Source organism: Poromitra crassiceps (assembly GCF_964638095.1).
Source record: "Poromitra crassiceps genome assembly, chromosome: 9".
Lineage (NCBI taxonomy): Eukaryota > Metazoa > Chordata > Actinopteri > Beryciformes > Melamphaidae > Poromitra > Poromitra crassiceps.
In genome coordinates, this window is record NC_139630.1 from 22,149,628 (window position 1) to 22,169,620 (window position 19,993).

The 19,993-nt window shown below is 43.2% G+C and overlaps 1 protein-coding gene across 1 annotated transcript in view; it reads left to right on the top strand.

Annotated features, from left to right (window-relative positions):
• igf2r (insulin-like growth factor 2 receptor) overlaps positions 1-19,993 on the top strand; it is a gene marked incomplete at its 5' end in the record, with an annotated part of 144,593 nt that overhangs the window by 84,714 nt on the left and 39,886 nt on the right. The window contains 7 exons of the mRNA XM_083642893.1: positions 2,274-2,447; positions 5,161-5,310; positions 6,999-7,180; positions 9,384-9,471; positions 11,650-11,859; positions 16,981-17,111; positions 18,799-18,899. Coding sequence (XP_083499019.1) covers positions 2,274-2,447; positions 5,161-5,310; positions 6,999-7,180; positions 9,384-9,471; positions 11,650-11,859; positions 16,981-17,111; positions 18,799-18,899 — 1,036 coding nt within the window. The remainder of the gene's footprint in view (positions 1-2,273; positions 2,448-5,160; positions 5,311-6,998; positions 7,181-9,383; positions 9,472-11,649; positions 11,860-16,980; positions 17,112-18,798; positions 18,900-19,993) is intronic.

A 19,993-nucleotide genomic window follows, 5' to 3' on the forward strand; every position in this document is an offset into this window, starting at 1 on the left:
ATACAAAACCATCGTCTGACACACTTTAATTAAATCTGTGACTCCGGTCACGCCTTCAAGCTAACCGGCTAAACGATACAGAGAGACCGAAGAATTGAGGTTGGATCTGGATGGCTGGCTGCAGACAGTCCTGTGTTCCACTAGCGATAAGAACGATACGACTTCCAGTCGGATTTTCAAAATAAAACGATTTTGCACAAGTCTAAAGCACACAGAAGCCATTGAAAACGTTTTCTTTTGGTATTTCCCTGTCTTTCTGTGCGACTCAAGAAAAATATTTAGGCACACTAGTAGGGGTCGACCGATATGCTTTTTTCAGGGCCGATACCGATTTCGATTATCGCTAATCAAAGAGACCGATAACCAATATTTTGGAACCGATATACATTTGCAGTAAAATTGAAAATCTTGGTGTCAAAATTTAGAATAACACGACCCATTGTTAAAATGCATTTTCTTCAGTTTATCCAACTGCAATATTAATTGAAAATAGTCACACTATTAACATTAAGCAAAGTGGTGTGTGTGTGTGTGTGTGTGTGTGTGTGTGTGTGTGTGTGTGTGTGTGTGTGTGTGTGTGTGTGTGTGTGCGCGCGCGCGCAATCTAGTGGAGACTTGGGCATATTATCAAGATAAAGCTGTGGACTTATGCTTTTAACAACCTAACACCGAATCACCACAGTAACAAAATAATAGAGGGTTTCCCTCCGCTTACACCTGACACTAACCTCACCCCAGGCTCTCAAAGGAGAATACTGACACAAACACGTTCATCCGTGAATCCGCTGACGTAATGTCTCATCCTCGTTTATTCGGTTCCTTGTTTAATTCCAAACAAACAGAGAGTCCGCTGACGAAATGTCTCATCCTAGTTTATTCGGTTCCTTGTTCCAAACAGAAAACAGAAAAAAAGTCTGCTCTGCTTGCCCAGACATGCCAATGTATTTTTCGGACACGCAGCGCTACTGGATCAATAAAACAGCTTCGCTACTGACAACCATGGCCATTTGATTAAACACCGTGGACACGCTACTATGGAATTAAAAACTAGTGCCCCATACAATGCTTTGTGACGTTACTAGGCTATTGCCCTTTTCAACAGCGGTGGTGACAAGTTTGAGTTGCACAGCACTGCAGGCACCAACGTTACTCAAAGATATATTATGCTATCAGTACACAAATAAGCTCTGTTATCTTGTTATCGTTATCACTGCAATAAAGTGCATGCGCGCATTTTCAATGAAACTGCTTCATCTCTCTCGCATAGACAGACCTATCTCCACACTCCACACTTTGCACTGTGCGAGGCTGCCAGGCAGCGCTTCATACGAATCGCTCATAAGATCGTGGTCTTTTTGCAATGTCAGCGTAGGTAATTATGATGTATATTCACTTTATTACAACTTCGGCATGGCAATATCTGCTGCTTTACCTTAACACAGTGTGACTGTCACAGTCACAACAGCCAACCAGTCGAGTCCGCTGCACTCGCTTACAGGCAGCAGAGCCCCGATGGCCGATGAGCCTCTCTCTGTGCAGGCTGAACAGAGAGCACTGAGGTGTCAAGATTTCATCTCTGAGCCCTCTGATAGGCTATTGCTCGATGTGTAACCAATCAGATAGCGCTGTGGGCGGGACATTGCTCCAGATCACACAGAGGGAACTACTGTAGGAGAGGCTTCTTCCAGCTGCAGCAGCCGCAAATTAGCGCATTTTTTTATTAAATTATTATATCGGCAAACAGCCAATGAAAATGGCGATACAGATAATCGGCAAAATGCTGAATATCGACGCCGATAATCGAAAATGCCGATAATCGGTCGACCCCTACACACTAGCAGATTTTAGGGTGTTACAATGTGACCAAATGGGCGCACTCTGGAGCCCTGTTAATATGGTGGGGTGGGAACTTTAGGATTTGTCTGTTTGTTTGGCTGTTTGCGTGTCACTTGTCGCACGCTCTATTATCAAGGGACATATCGATATATATGGAAGTATTTTCTTATTGTATTGATGAAGTGTCTATCACCGATAAATGATATTACTATTGTTTTATCGCCCAGCCCTACATCGACCACAGCAACAGATGCAGCTCTTGTCCAGGTATCGAGGACTGAGAAGCTTTGAATGGCAACAGGAGCAATTTAAATGTCCACATTTCTATCAAACCAACATCAGCGTTTACTGAAAGGAACTGACCACACTATGGCTCTCCTCTCTTTTTCCATCTCTCTGTATTGACCTTTGACCTGTCCTCTGTGGTCTCTCCCCAGCCACTCGGAACACCTTCACCATTAGTTTCGTGTGTGCCCCGGACTCTCACCCCGGCTCTCTGGAGCTGGTCCGAGAGGAGCTGGGCTCGTCCGGACATCGCACGCACGACGTCCTGTTCCAGTTCAACACCGCTCTGGCCTGCACCCCCCCCCCGGGTACCTGCCAGGTGATCGGTAAGGACAACGCGCACACGCACACGCACACGCACACACATACACATACAGATGTATTTATTTATCATGTATATACAGTGATTCAAGATTCTTATTGTCAATCCATTGTACAAGTACGCACATGTGAAATTCTTATGCTAGAGGCTCCATTACAAGACATGGTGCAGTAGGTAAATCAAAAGTAGGTAGGTACAAAGTTACAAGAGCAATACTTATGTATGTAAATGTAAATAAGGCCAAGTATATGTAAATAAGGCAAACCGTAAATAAGGCAAACAGTTGGGGGAACTATAGAATAGTAATAAAATGGAATGAATAATAATAAAATAGCCACTTGTCAGTGGAAGGTGCAGTCATGGCAAGTTGTGCAGTGGCAATGTACAAAAGGCAATACCACAGATCTATTGCAGTGGCAGCGAGCTTAAATTGGCGCTCCCTGCTGGCTGAACTTGTTACACCATGAGGGACACATTACTTTAGAGAAACCAAGGACATCTAGATGGTTTATTAATGCTTCCCCCTCCCTCATTACCACCACTGAGGTGCCCTTGAGCAAGGCCCTTAACCCCAACCGCTCCTGTGGAGCTGCTCAGTGGCCAGCAGATTAAATTTAATGTTATGTTATGTTTTTTTTCCTTTTGTTTTTTTCAATATTTCATTTTCAGTTTTTCCTTAGAACACAAAGAACAACGGGCGCCCGGGTAGTCTAGGGGTAGATTCCCTGCCTACCAACACGAGGGTCACAGGTTCGCGCCCCCGTGTTACCTCCGACTTGGTCGCGCATCCATACAGGCACAGGCACGATTGGCTGTGTCTGCGGGTGGGAAGCCTGATTGATTGACTTTATTCATGGGTATAGCAGAACAAAACCCACAGGATAAACATGTAAGAGTGCGAAGACTTATTTCCAACATGGTCCCTGCTCTTATAAAAACAGGACATAAACAACATCAAATAAACCAAATAGTACAATGAATCAACAAAAACACACAAGTTCAATAACCATTACAACTCTAGTTTGCACAGCAAGAATCTTTTCAGAAGGTTTTTAAAACCATTCAGAGAATTAGCAGATTTAATTTCATTGAGGATCTTGTTCCACTCCTCTTGAGGGTACATGTATGTGTCCTGGTTGCTGCACTAGCGCCACCTCTGTTCGGTCGGGGTGCCTGTTCGGGGCGGAAGGGAACTGGTGGGAATAGCGTGATCCTCCCACGTGCTATGTCCTGCCGGTGAAGCTCCCCGCTGCCAGGTGAAAATAAGCGGCTGGCAACTGCGCATGTGTTGAAGGAAGCATGGTGCTAGTCTATGGCTCTACCCAGATCGGCAGAGGGTGGAGCAGCGACCGGGGCAGCGGGGGGAAATTGGCCAACAACAAGCTCACACAGTAAAATAAAGAAAAGAGGGGGGTTAATGCATACATATATACATACAGGTATACAAAAACAGGCTACCAGCAGCGTAAAGTGCTTATGTGCTTATACAATATGTTGTGCTTGGGGTCCCATGCAAGGGGGCCACAAAAACTCAGCCGAGCGTCACCAGCTACTCCCAGTCCGAACCTCGTCAAAGTAGGCCAAAAACGGGTCTCAGATAGTTGAAATCCTGAGTTGGCGCTCAGGAACCCGAGTCTCTCCATCCTTCTAACAGAGATCATGTCCGTCAACCACAACTGAAAAGAAGGTGAAGAGGGAGACTTCCATTCCTTCAGAATGAGTTTTTTGGCGACAGTTGTCCCCTGTGTCAGAGGCTGTTGCACAGCTGTAGGGAAGCTCAGAGAGGACTCTGAGCAGCCAAAGATGGCGAGTTCCGCCTCCGGCTGAAGGGTTATTTTGTAGGCCTTAAGAGTACCAATCAAATATTTTGGCCCAGAATCCCGTTAGTGAAGGGCAGAACCAGAATGCCCTCCGACACTTGACACCTGTCACACAGTGGTGAGACAGAAGAGACAGATCTTGTGCGAATTTAAATTGGATCAGCTGGTGTCTGCTATTAACGGCGCAGAGTTGTATCCCAGACAGGCTCCTATCCCATATCATTTCAGATAACGCAATACCAAGTTCCCTCTGCCACGCTTCTCTAATCCTCTCAGTAAAGGCCATGGTGCAGTTATCAAACAGACATACAAATCTAGAGACAAGATGCTTGGAGTGAGGAGGGCTCAGCAAAATGTCGAAACCAGCATGTTCATTTGAGAGCGTTTCAAAGTTATGAATCTTGGATCGAACATAAGGTCTGATTTGTAGGTATCTGAGCAAGTGCGTGTTGGGCAACTCAAATTTCCTCGTCAGAAGATCAAAGGATGTGGATTGACCATCTATGTCTCTGATGGAAACCAGCCCCTTCTCACTCCAGGTTTCGTCTGACCGTGAAGGCAAAAAAGAGTGATTAAAAACAGATTGGCGTGTGGACAGAAACATCTGGTAGAATCAAAAACACTCCTAACTTGGTTTAGAATTCTGACAGAGTTTTTATGTTATGTTGAGTTTAAGTAGTTAAGTTTCATCTGTACCATTATTAGAACATTTGCCGATACCCTAGAAAATGTTCCTCTTTTTCACAGCCTAATGTTGGCAGGTCTGATTCCACGTCACCCATGTGTGTAAAATTGCACCGTTCGCAAATCAGAGGCTTCTTTGAGTTTGAGCCCCAAAACACCTTGACGAATCCTCTTCTTCCCATGTGTGTGAATATATTTGTACTGTGTGTCCAGATTCCCACGGTAACGAGTACGACCTGAGTCACCTGTCCCGGGACGCGGAGGACAGCCCCTGGATCGCCATAGATACGTCAGATCAGTCCAAGTCACGCAGCTTCTACATCAACGTCTGCAGACCACTGCCCTCCGTACATGGCTGCCCCGGTCAGTATGACACACACGCACACACACACACACACACACACACACACACACACCACCTCTGATATAGAGTTTCATTGATCACATATTAAAGCCCCAATCAGCAACTTTTCCAAGTTTTGCTATTGGGGAAACTGCGCCCTCTGGGTGCAATAGTATCGCTATCGATATTGCCGTTCAAAGTCAACAAAACACAGCGCCAGAAAGCTCTATGTACATGTGGTGACATCGGGTACTCACCACGCGATGAAATAATAATCCATAGTTACGTGAAACGTCATTTTGGTAGCAAATCCGCATCGAGTTACTTCCTTGTTTTTATGGACACAGCACTTGCGCTGTACACAGCGCATGTGCGGTATGCCGCCCATGCTGTCTCCGGGACGCAGGCACAAAAATGCTTAGTGCCAGGAGAGGCCTTTGGGGGGCGGTGTGGGACTAATAGAGGCGACATTCTCCCTATTAGAATACACTGGATCATCTTCAATGACAAACAAGCTGTTATATTAATGTTGAAAAAGTTACTGATTGGGGCTTTAATACTACACTGACTCTCTATGGTACTTTTATCAGGATTCCCACGGCTCCTTGAAATACTTGAACGTTTGTGAATTTGAGGAAAAAATCAAGACATTCATAGTTTTTGAAAATAGACATAAATAGACATGGGTCATTGAAAGTGTTTGAATGTATATATTTTGTGCAAGAATCGAAATTTAGATTTTTTTTTGTTCACTTAATGTGTACTTAAAGGGACACTTAACCAAAAAACAACACTGATTTATTTTGCACATGATCTAACACGTATATGAAAACTGTAAACAATCTAGCAGACATTCATTTAGTTTGACAGTTGACTTGACAGTGACAGTGACAGTTGACTTGAGTTTAAGTGTGGACCAGTGATGTCATCACACAATACTGTGTTCGGGGTGGTTCACGCTTTCACTCACTCACTATGTAGTCTTTATCATTATAGTGAACTATATGGGAAATTTTGGACCCTGCCTCACTCTTCTCCTTTGCTAAACACGACCGCATTGCATTGTGGTATACAGTATGGGAGAAAATGTAGGGTACATTTGCTGTTCACTAGAAATCACAGTGCATTGTGGGTATTTTACAGTGGACTATATAGTGAACCAAATTAACAGTTGAGAATTCGGACGCTAGTACAAAATGGCAAACACACGACTATATAGTCCACTATTTCTGCAATAGGGAAAGGTTTGGAGCAGGGCTAATGATTCAGTGCCGTCTGTTGACATCACTGGGGCCACATTGAGACGAGGGGGGCTCTAATAGAGTCTGATGACATCACTGGGGCCCACATTGAGACCAGGGGGGCTCTAATAGAGTCTGATGACATCACTGGGGCCACATTGAGACGAGGGGGGCTCTAATAGAGTCTGATGACATCACTGGGGCCACATTGAGACGAGGGGGGCTCTAATAGAGTCTGATGACATCACTGGGGCCACATTGAGACGAGGGGGGCTCTAATAGAGTCTGATGACATCACTGGGGCCACATTGAGACCAGGGGGGCTCTAATAGAGTCTGATGACATCACTGGGGCCCACATTGAGACCAGGGGGGCTCTAATAGACACACAAGCAAACTCAGGCCCTAGTTCAGCCTCAGTAGCTGTAACTGTGATGCGCTCTCTAAGTGTCTCTCTTCCTCTCCCAGTGGGTCCTTTGGGTGCTTGCGTCAAGATTGGTGAGACCAGCTACAACAACCTGGGCTACGTGCAGTCCAGCCTGCAGGTGGCGGACGATGGCTCCGTCAGCATCCTCTACCTGAACGGGGACCAGTGCGGCGCCACCTCCCACTACTCCACCCGCATCATCTTTCAGTGTGACGACAGCCCAGTGAGTCCCACAGCTGAGTTCTGCCGGTCCTTCAAAAGTCGGGCTTCCGCTTCCTCCTCCCTGTGTGTCAACTGTAAATGTGCCCCGGCCGCCAAAGTGAAAACAACAACGCTAACTAACTAGCTAGCAAGCTAACGGCAGAAACCTACGGTACATGCTAGCTCGTTGCTACACGCTGAAAATGGCAAGTTTTGACGAAGATTTGGATTGTTGGAATCTATTTTCCAAAGGCACTGTGAGTGTGATTGGTTAAACCCGAACAGCAATCTAGCTCTCTAGCAATTCCAGAATGCCGACCAGCGCTGCCATACTCCTCTCACGGAAGGGAGGGGAGGCTGGCAAGTGAGACTAGAACGTTGGTAAAAAGGCATCACAGTCGTACTGACATAAAGACATAAAGCCACTGTAAAAAAAGTCTTGGTCCTGGGTTTGATTCCCATCACCCAATATACTTTCACATCCGGAGCATCAAAGCCCAATTTTCCTTCATATCTTTCGTACTTTTTTTGCCAGTATCGACATGAAATAGGTCTCAAATTGCATTCATAATTCATAATGATAAAACGTCTTAAATGTAACTTTTTGAAACCTGCAGAAACCCTGTCCCGGCTCGAAGGTCCTGGGTTTGATTCCCACCTGGGACGCTGTGAGCGCTGAAGGAATGCGTGCCCGTCCGCATGTCCTCGAGTGCCCACCGCCCGGGTGGGGTCGTCAAAAGGGCCTTTCTGTGTGGAGTTTGCATGTTCTCCCCGTGCCTCCCGGGGGTTTCCTTCATATAGGAACCCCCTTCACCAAAACATGCAATATCCTGGTTGCTAATGTGGTTCCTCCTCTGGTCGTTAAGGGCGCCTGTTCCGAGGGAGGGGAACTGGTTGGAATAGCGTGAACCTCCCACGTGCTATGTCCTACCGGTGAAGCTTCCCCTGTCAGGTGAAAAGAAGCGGCTGGCTAACTGCCCATGTCTCGGAGGAAGCATGGAGCCAGTTTCGGTTCTCCCCAGATCGGCAGAGGGTGGAGTAGCAACCAGGATAAATAAATTAAATTAGCACTAATGGGGGATAAAAATGGGATAAAAAATCGGGGGGGAAAAAAGAAACCCTGTCTCACTCCAAACCACCCAGTAAACTAAGGCCATGTCTACATTAGGCCGTTTTTTAGAGATCTGCACTTAATTTGCATCTATTGTCCACACTACCTCTTGTTTTGAGCGTCAAACATGGAGACTCCGCTCTCCAGCGGCCGAGCCTGTCTTCGTCATCAAAATCCGGGTTGGTATAGGAATGTGGACATGTGGAGACTGGAGTTTTGAAACGATGCAAGTATCCTACTTGTACAGCAGGTGGCAGTAAGCACCTTGTGTCAGCGACCCGCATATAAACCGAGAGAAGAAGAAAGTGTGTCGCAATGGTGATGCACTTTTGGTGCGAGTTGAGAGAAGAAGAGCCATGTTGACAAGCGTTACACCCTTTCAACATGGATAACCAAATTCTGACCAAATTCTGACACAGAATCTGCTGCCACCCTCTGGTAGAAACCTACCATTACAGCTCACACAGATCTCTGGATTTTGTTCATAGACAAGTCATTAAAAAGTTTACGACTGGCATTTAAAAAATTCGTCTTTAGTGAAATAAGAACCAGATTACTTGTATCTTACTATTTCTATATCTATGGTCAATGTGTTGATTCCACCTGTTGTAAATGGGATATGTGTTCAAAAGATAGATACTCTAACCGCACATCAAATTACAAAAATGCTTCTTTACTACATTTACCTTGTGCCATCAATAAAAACTGAATGAATGCAGTTAAAATTCAACAACAGATCCTGATACTGTGATTTTCAATTGACTGTGGGTCTAACATTATAGAACGTAATTTTGCCAAATATAATTTTTATTTATAGAAGAGAATATAGCGGAGGGATTTAGGCGAGACTGGATCTTTTATTTTTAAATACAAATTTTAGTGTAGAATAGAATTCCAAAACCATGACCAAGGATCCAGGGCTGCTTTATTGCCTTGAAAGTAGGATCTGTTGTTGACACAAGAGCAACAAAGACACACCAAACAAGTAAAATATTCAGAATAAAAAATACCATAACAAGGATATAAAACCTGACAAGAGCAGATAAAAACCAGAGGTTAACTAAAGGCTTGTCTGAATAAAAATGTGTGAGTGTGTCTTTGTCTGTCCGTCCAGGGCTCCCCTGTGTTTGACCGAAAAGACGGCTGCGAATACGTCTTCATCTGGAGGACCTCTGAGGCGTGCCCTATCAGGAAGTCTCAAGGTAAAAGTGTGTGTGTGTGTGTGTGTGTGTGTGTCGAGGCCGCTCTTGCCCACCCAATCAAAAGTTAGGGAAATATTGCAACAGGCACAGGCAGAGAGAGATGATCTCTGTTTTAGTAGCAGATCCTGCGCCCCATACAACACAAGACTACAGGAAATACTGTTTTTTGCATTAGAACACACTCACCCACACACAGCATCTCAGAGGGGGTCACTGCGGGCTAGGGCTGTGAATCTTCACTGGCCTCACGATTCGATTACGATTCAGAGGGCTACGATTCGATTACGATTATCGATGCATCTCGATGCATCTTAAATCGATGCATCACTTTTTTCCGCAATACATGATTTATTTTTTCTCACTTTCTTTTTTCTCACTGTGTGGCTACTTTTAAAATAAAAGTGCATTTGGAATTGCATTGTATTATGATCCATAATTAAAATAAACAACTGCATGTACTTCCATTCTATTTTATTTGATTATTAAAAAACATATATATATATATAATCGATTTTTGATATTTGTGAATCGATGCAGAATCGTGCACGTCCGCATCGCGATGCATCTTATAATCGATTATTTTTGACACCCCTACTGCGGGCACACCCGACTCACCCATGGTGCTTACATTTCAACATTGTGAAGCAATGTAATTAACATGCAGAACAGTCGACACATAACTAGAGCTGTGCATCTTCACTGATCTCACGATTCGATACGATTCGATTATACAAGTCTACGATTCGATTCGATTCGATTATACGATGCATCTTAAATCGATGCATCACTTTTTCCGCAATACATGATTTATTTTTTCTCACTTTCTTTTTTCTCACTGTGTGGCTACTTTTAAAATAAAAGTGCATTTGGAATTGCATTGTATTATGATCCATAATTAAAATAAACAACTGCATGTACTTACATTCTATTTTATTTGATTATATATTTTTTTTTTTTTTTTTTTTTATAATCGATTTTTGATATTTGTTAATCGATTCAGAATCGTCCTATTAAGCATCGCGATGCATCTCTGAATCGATTATTTTCGGCAGCTCTACACATAACCTTGCAGATAACTAACAATACACATATAGAACAGGAAGTCCTTTAACTAACCTCCCAAAGCACATTAATAAACACATCTACCCCAGAGCATGCTGGGAACTCCGCCTACGATATGTTTCTTTCAGCCCCAACCAATGGAAAGATTCAGTATGTTGCTCTGCTGCTTGACAACTGCTGTGTTAGCTACAGACTGCTACGTTATTCAAGACTACTTCGTTTACAACAGTCGCCACTTGCTCACAGGTGCCGCCTTGTGGCGAGAATCGTGTAGTGCATTCTCACACACCAAAGTACTTGTGTCAACTGTTCCAACTGACTGTCTATAGTGAATGCTTTCCACAAAATCATGAACAATGAAGAACACCAGAAGGAATACAGTTCCACTTTTACCAAATAAACCAAAATAGATGTTCTGCGACAAGTTATATCATCCTGAAAAATATGTGAAACTAGTAAAATTATAAAATTATCTGTCAGTGCAATAAGGTAAATAAAATAAGTTGTTGGTCCCCCATAGTAAACATAAACATTATAATGACATCTTCCCATATCTGTCAACCTGTCACACAAGTAGGTGGCTGACTCCTACTGGAACAATTTGGTGTACCCATTACACTTAACTCTGGAAATGGCTTCTACACCCTGCTTCAAATCGTTATAATGTAGAATATAAGAATATAATGCAACTTAATCCCCATCCCCGAACCGACAACCTCTGGCAACCTACCGCCAAAGTTGCCCCCTACCAGCCCACCCTAATGTAGCAGGCTAAAATCGGGCCTGATGTGTCTGCTTGTGTCTGCGTGCGTGAGAGAGTGATGAGTAGTGTTCGACCATCGTGTGTTTTTGAATGTCAATACAGATATTTTTAGATTGAAGCTGCTAAGAGCTGATATTTTGTGCTCATATTCTACATGTCAATCATTTTCATGGCAAAAATTCCCCAAAACTACGAGAGAGAGAGAGAAATAGAGAGATATACACAGAAAGGGAGACAGACAGAGAGACCTCCCCCACACACACACACAGACACACACACAGAGCGAGAGACAGAGATAGAGATACAGTATATATTTATGTCCGTCCGCTCATTTTCCAAACGTGTCGTCCCAGGTGAGGAGTGCCGGGTTCGAGACCCTCAGAGCCGCCATGAGTTCGACTTGACCTCCCTGAAGGGTCGAGACTACCAGGTCCTGAAGGGAAAGTACCTGTACCACCTGTCTGTGTGCGGGGGGCTGCAGGCAGGCGTCTGCACCCACAAAGACACAGGCGACGACCACGTCTCCTCCTGCCAGGTGGACGGCAGCAAACACAAGATCGCAGGTATCATTGACCTGAGCAAAGAACAGTACTGACAAATCCTACTCAAGTGCAAGTATTGTTACTTTAGTGAAAATTAACTCAAGAAAAAGACTAGTACTGTACTAGTCCAGGAAATGACTCAAGTAAGAGTAAAAAAAGTAGCCTATTTAAACGTACTCAATTAAAGGTACATTTGCGTTACTTTAAAAATGTTTTATATTTTCATTATGTACCCTAATACATTTCACACATCCAGCACATGTGACCAGTGTTACCTAAGATGTCTTTGTCGGTCTTGTCTTTCATACTGAACAGCTTGGTTCAGATGCAGCAGAGATGCTCAGTTTGGTGATTCTCTCCTGTGCCAGATGAGCTGCTAGCTGCAGCAATGTCACAATCACATACATCCATTTAGCAATGCTATCAGCAGTGTCAAATGAAACTGAGATTTCTGAGCTAATGTGATGACGCAAATTGATTGTCTACACCTGTCTACTTCAATTGGTCAGTTTTGAGTGCGAGCCACCAGTTTGGGTGCCCTAAATGCAGAAGTGATTCTGGACCTGTTAGCGAGCACTCCCAATGGTACTGTGCTGTTTTCATAGTGCGGGGTGCAAAACAAACATCTGAATTCACTAATTTACTTAAAAGAATACTCAAGTAGAATATCATTAATATTACTCAAGTAAGAGTAAAACTATAACATTGTAAAAAAAATACTTAAAAAGTACAAATCCTTCAAAAAACTACCGGAGTACTTGTACTTTCCACCTCTGGGAAAGAACCAGTGAAATATCAAGCGTGAATTTGCAATCGCTGCGACCACATACAGTATGCCTATTTCCTAAATGCAGGATGGCAGGGGCACCCCTTCCTACTCTGCCCCCCTGCAATTCTAAATTTGCCCTTTTTAGCCAATCGGCATGAACATAAACACACACACACACACCCTTGACCTCCATGCCAAATTTCAGCCTTCTGCCCCTGCTATCCCCCCACGTTTAGCCAATTGGCATGAACACAAACACACACATGACCTCCATGGCTCATTTCAGCCCCCTAGGGCAAAAACTGTTCCCGCTAATTGTGGTGAACTTTTTGTGGACGCACTGAACGACCGACCGACCAATCAACCAACAGAGTGACTTATAGAGCTGCTGGTCGCAGCTAAAAATCCAATCAGTTAACCAATAATAGGGAAATACATTAACTATGTTTAGATGCACACAATATTCCGTTTTTGAAAAAGCCAATATTCAGACTAAGCTGTTTACATGGCTAATGAAAATGTATATTCCACTAATATTCCCGTTTACATGCAGGAGTGCATACTGCCATTACTGTAATGTAAAAGGTCTGCATGACGTACTGTAGCTAAACGAGCCAGTTGGCTACCTAGTTCTCTTTTTCTGTATTCTTACCAGCGTCATCTGGAGTTTGCCCATTAAAAGGCCGGCGTTGCGATATTTTTGCGATATCTTTCATAATGGTAACAGTAGTGGTGTTTCTCCTTCCGATCAAAAATCCGGGCTTTTCCTTTGGGCTAGTTGGTTTGTTCACTGCACATACTATAGCTGAGCGTAAACAGGCAAGAGGCCGTGTGTCGCAAATGGTGTTGGGCAAGTTACTCTGGAAAAGTAATTAGTTACTGATTACTCCTTAAAAAAGTAATAAAAGTTACTTTACTGATTACGTTTTCAAAAAGTAACTAAGTACGTTACTAGTTACGTTACTACGTTTTTTTTTTTAATCGCAAATACCTTACACTTAATTTGTTACATGTCTAGCATGTCACTGTATTAATTATTTTCACTTTGGTATTATATAGGCTATGTTGAAAGAAACGCCAAAGGCATTTTACATTGAAATTCGGTTAGAAAGAACAAGAAATGGTGTGTTAAGACTGGCTAGCTTCACACTGGAAAAGACGTGAAATGATAGTCAGTCAGACAGACAGATAACGTGAGTTTAAAGGTCCCAATTTGTGCAGCTGTAACCTCTTAAAAACGTGTGTCTCTGGTCCATAAAACATGATTCTGGATTAATTTGTCGAAAATATAGCAACCCCGTTTGTTGTGACGGAGTTGTCACTTCCTCATCTCGTTGCGTCCCAATAATGGCCTGTTTCTATAATATATTCAGAACTAACAGTTCCCATTGGCCTCGTGACGTCCCGATACCCCGTCTGGGAAACGCTTGAAGGAGACTGCAGGGAGAAGCTGGATAGGGACAAATCCAACTGTGGCAGTTCTGAGGTTGTGACCACTCATTACAGGGAGGGCTGACAGCAGTACATATGCATTTACAAGTAAAAACAGCTTTTGCACGGAATGGGACCTTTAAAAAATATGTTGTTACTGTCGGAGTGGTAATAAAACAACACAGCCTCAATGCAAACATTTCAAGCTTCGTTGCTGAAAGAAAAGTGATGTCAACATTCCCTGGGCCGTCTGACTAGGGTCAGAAGGCTTTGACGAGAAGGTAAATGGTAAATGGTAAATGGCCTGCATTTATATAGCGCTTTTATCCAAAGCGCTTTTACATTCACCCATTCATACACCGATGGTGGCAGGCTGCCACGCAGGGTGCTGGCACACCATCAGGAGCAATTTGGGGTTCAGTATCTTGCCCAAGGACACTTCGACATGCAGACTGGAGGAGCCGGGAATCGAACCACCGACCTCTTTTATCCAAAGCGATTAGTGGACGACCCGCTCTACCTCCTGAGCTACAGCCGCCCCGGAAGTAACAATGTGTACAACACTTACCCAAAGTGTATCTGTTAATCCAGTGAACTGTTACACCACCCAAGTCTACCTCACGCGGCGTCGCCTTCAGTTTAGCCTCCATCCCTATGCTCCATCCCCGGATATTCTCTCTCGAGGTAGCCAGCAAACGTCTTTCTCTGTGTGTGGCTGCGGCAAATTGATATTGTTCTTCGTGGCTATTTTCTCTATGATGCATCGATATGAGGGCGAGTCATAGTGCAAATAGGTAGCATCTGCCAAGCTGCTCGCACATACCGGTAGTTTACAAAGGACAATAATGTTCCAGCTTTTGAACGCATATTTCTCTTGCTTGTCTCGTTTGTTTTGAAAGCCGGTGTGCACGCTCTGACACTGTCATGCGCACATACGCTATGACGTATATGTGTGCGCGACAGGTCTACCTGAGTCTGTAAGGATAAAATGTTTTCTTTCCTTCTTTTACATAGAAAACACTGCATTCTGGCAGGCAATGATGTAACGCAGTAACGCATGCGTTACTTGGATTAGTAACTGTAATCTAATTACTGTTTTGGAAATTGTAACGCCTTATATCACTTAGTTACTAAAAAAGTAACTAATTACAGTAACGCGTTACTGCCCAACTAGGGATGTTCATCAATTATCGAAAATCGATAATTGATCGTTAAGGATTGGAATCGATCCTGTGGCATTTGGATCGATTTTTTAATTATTAACACGTTGAGTGCCATGGACGAGATATCTCGGCTTACATGATCCAACCGTTAAGTGCCAAGGACGAGATATCTCGGCTTACATAAACATTTTTTTTTTTTGACGGTGGGACATCGATCAACCCCTTTTACGTCTCCTATAGCAGAATTGGAGGAAGAGAATGTGTATAATCTATTTTACCGACCAGCTAGGTGGCGACGGTGCCCTCCCGACAGAGAGAAAGTCAACCAAAAGCAGCCGCCTCCCGCGGCTGCTTCCTCCATTCTGAAGGAAATGGCTTGCCGATTTTACAGTCACCAGACTCGCCGCTCTCGGGCCGCGCCAGCAGCAGCACACGGGGGATTGCAAATTTGCATAATATATTATGGGTAAAACACACTTTGAAACGCCCGCAGAAAGGCCAGAATCGCACGCATTCCGAAAACCCAGAAACGAACGAGCCTCATTCTCATACTGTAGGCGGGGAGGGAGGCTGCTCAAACTCGCTGCCAGGGAGGGAGGCTGCAGCAGAGCACTCGCTTGTGACAAACGCAGGCTGAAAGCCACTAGACACGCCCACGGAGGGAGGAGTTGAAGGAGAGGGCATTCGGAACTATATTGTTTGGATGTCTGATCTCTCACTGATGCCAAAAATAAATGGTTAAAGTGACTGTTCTGCCTGTTTGATTGAATTTCACAAAACTGCGATTATCTCAGCTTTCACTCTCAGACAGCTGAAACCATGCTGTACTCAACGGCTAATATCTACATAACTACTAACTCTACAAACTAACTCTTTTAGACAGAGAAAGCACACATTCTATTAGTACTTTTGTGAACTTCGTGTTCACAAACTCCAAGCAGAAAAGAATCCTCGGCTCTTGTAAAATGAGCCAGAATCCTCAAAAAACGGCCTGGCAGAAGCTACCTACAGCAAAAAAAAAACGGCTGGCAGTCAATGTGTTAAAAAAAAAAAAAAAAAAAAATTGGACTAGGTTTGGGTGGAATTCGTTCCTCCTCGCCCCACTCCATTGCACAGCTGACTAACGTGAGGTGGAGCTTCATATAGTCTCTAGTTTTCTGGCTGGGCACGGGCCTTTGTGCCAACAAAACTGTTTTAAACATGGGCAATTCACAGCGGCATGCGCCGGGGACAGCAGTGTTGGAGAGGAGACACATTGAAATAAAGAGTTCATTGAGGAGAACACGTTGTCTTACGTATTTTCTGCCATAGGCATTCATTTTGTAAAAAAAATATATATATATTGAAAATTTTCTAAGTATTAATATGATCGTTAATCGATAATTGATCGTTAATTTTCACCGATTATCGATTTTGGAAATTTTTCAAAATGAACATCCCTATGCCCAACACTGGTCACAAACTGCAGTAAAAAAAAAACGATTGAGACTCCATATTCGCAATGTGCTGTATATACTGTACCCGAAATTCTCCTAAAAAAAAAATCATACAGGTATCCCACATCTCGGAAAATGCTACATTCGGAATAAAGCCTAATTTGGAATATTTAGATGGAATATACTGTTTACATGGCCTGTATTAAATTCAGAATTTTCTAATTTTCAGAATACTAGTGGAATATTAGTGGGCATGGAAACCCACTTATTGAGTCTTACGTGTGTGTGTGTGTGTGTGTGTGTGTGTGTGTGTGTGTGTGTGTGTGTGTGTGTACACATGCAGGTTTGGCAAACCAGGTTCTGAGCTACGTGGAGGACCATCTCATCCTGAACTACACCAATGGAGAAAGCTGTCATAAGATCTACACCAGATCCACTGAGATCTACTTCTACTGCCACCCCGACATGCACCCTGTGCGTTACACACACACACACACACAAACACACACACAAACACACACACACACACGGAGTGAGAGAGCAGTTGAAGAACCTATACGATACCATACGATATTATCATAGATCTTTTTTTCCCTTTTCGGTTTATCGTTTATAATAATTATAATAATTATTGTTATAAACAGCCCAGACATTTCTTACTATTCAAGCATTGGAGGAAACGACGGCCATTTGCTGTCAATTGCTGCTATTAGCAGAAAACCGATTGTTCAAAAGGGAAAAAGACACGTTTTTCACTTTCAAGTATGATTATAATGATCATGATCATTATTAAAGGAGAACTAAAGCTCCAGATTTCTGGCATACCTGCTTCTACTTAGGATTTAAAAAAAATGCAAATCAGCAATCAACTTTGGACTCAGCTAGGGAGGGGGTCCTAACCGGGGCTTAGGTGGGAAAGGGGTTCTTGGTGATGTCATCGGAACGGAAATCAGCCAATGGGCAGACCCAACTGCAAAAATGGGTTCAACTCCTAGAGGGCACTCTCGCTGCATGAAAATTATATGATATATTATATTATATTGTATTATCTATTGTTGTATATATATAATATATTATAAAAGTTTACTCTCAAATGTGGAGATTTTGACCAGAATCCTTCACCAACACAGAGAGAGAGAGACAGAGAGAGAGAAACCGAGACAGAAAGAGTGGGGGGAGAGAGAGAGAGAGCGCACGCTGCGGCTCTGGTTGAGAGATACAGTATGCAGGATAGCGCGGTTAACTTCACACACTGCAGCCTCAGAGAGATGCCTGAGTATTCCCAGTAACTAGTAGCAATAATAACAACACCAATGGCCAAATACTTACCCATACTAATGATAATAGCCCACTACCCATATTGATGCAACAATGCATCTTTGCACAAAGCTCTCAGGTGTTGTTAACTGGCACAATTGAAGACAGCCTCAAATCTTTCTCAACAGCATCCAGTCTTTGAGATGTCTTCTTCACTACTACACTGCTGCTATATTGCAAAGGACATTTATAAATTCCATTTTAAGCTGTGCTCTTATTGGTAATGTTAGTTATTATGTTTTGTTGAGATTAACCTGTAATTATGTAGCCTACTACTATGGCTCTAGTTCAGTATGGTTCAGTAGTCGTATATTATTGTTCTACTAGAAAAGTCTGACTACTGTAACTTTAATGTTATGGTGTTTGGAAGGCACACACCTGCCATGTGTTTAACTGAACAGAAGCCATGACTCCCATGTCAGCAGCCTGTCTGTTCCTCTTCTGTTTGATTGTAGCCTACACATTTTAGTCACATGTGTTGGAGAAGAAGCACTGTGAAACTTAAGCTTCTCTTTAGGCTTTCTGTACCCAGTTTGGGAAGTTTCATTCAAATAAAATATTAAGTTTTTATTTGTAGATTGTGTGAATTAACCACAAGGCATAGAGAGGGGAAGATTGAAATGTATATTTTTTGTAAGGTAGATAGACATTATATCTAAATTTTAGACGACCTCAAAGCATTGGTAACGTGTCCCACATTGTCCCACACAAACATACTCTTTGTCCCACATTTGGTTTGCTGGGATCTGGTCACCCTAGGTTTATGGGTATTGTAGTTCTCTACAATTCAGCTCTAGACTGATGGTGGCTAACTGTGTATGTTGTGTTGCCTCCTTTGTTCTAGGGGGTGCCAGAGTACATGAAAGAGAGTCCAGAATGCACCTATATGTTCAGCTGGCATACCGCCCTGGCCTGCCTTCCAGTCAAAACCAGCTGCTCCTACAAGTAACACTCCAAGTTATTTACAGAGACACTTGAGTAATCATATTACATGTACAGTAACGGCAGCAAAGTTATATCCTTTAGAGCCGCAATGATTAATTGATTATTTGTCAACTATTAATTTACCGTAACCAACTATTTTGATCATCGATTGATTGATTAATTTTAAAAGTACAGCAGTTCTGCATATAAAATAGAAAAATCAGGATATAACACAGTAAAGCCCAGAGGCGTGGTCAACCGTATCAAATGCCTTCTGTAAATCAAACATTACCGGTATCTGTCTATCTCCGTCCTGATGTAGTCTGGTAAATACAGTAAGCAGGGTGGATGGTCCTGATGTAGTCTGGTAAATACAGTAAGCAGGGTGGATGGTCCTGATGTAGTCTGGTAAATACAGTAAGCAGGGTGGATGGTCCTGATATAGTCTGGTAAATACAGTAAGCAGGGTGGATGGTCCTGATATAGTCTGGTAAATACAGTAAGCAGGGTGGATGGTCCTGATGTAGTCTGGTAAATACAGTAAGCAGGGTGGATGGTCCTGATATAGTCTGGTAAATACAGTAAGCAGAGTGGATGGTCTTGATGTAGTCTGGTAAATACAGTAAGCAGGGTGGATGGTCCTGATGTAGTCTGGTAAATACAGTAAGCAGAGTGGATGGTCTTGATGTAGTCTGGTAAATACAGTAAGCAGAGTGGATGGTCCTGATGTAGTCTGGTAAATACAGTAAGCAGAGTGGATGGTCCTGATATAGTCTGGTAAATACAGTAAGCAGAGTGGATGGTCCTGATGTAGTCTGGTAAATACAGTAAGCAGAGTGGATGGTCCTGATGTAGTCTGGTAAATACAGTAAGCAGGGTGGATGGTCGGTGGAGTGGAATTCCTGAAAGCCAAACTGAAATTCATATAAAAATTTCCCGGTTTCTTTACTCCTCTATGACAGTCAACTGAATATATTTGGGTTGTGGACAAAACAAGACATTTGAGGACACTGATCCACATTTTTCACCATTTTTGGTGTGGGTGGTGTGTCTGGCGGCAGTGTTTGTGACGATTGTGATGTCATCAGTGACATTGGATATCCAGGTTCTGCATG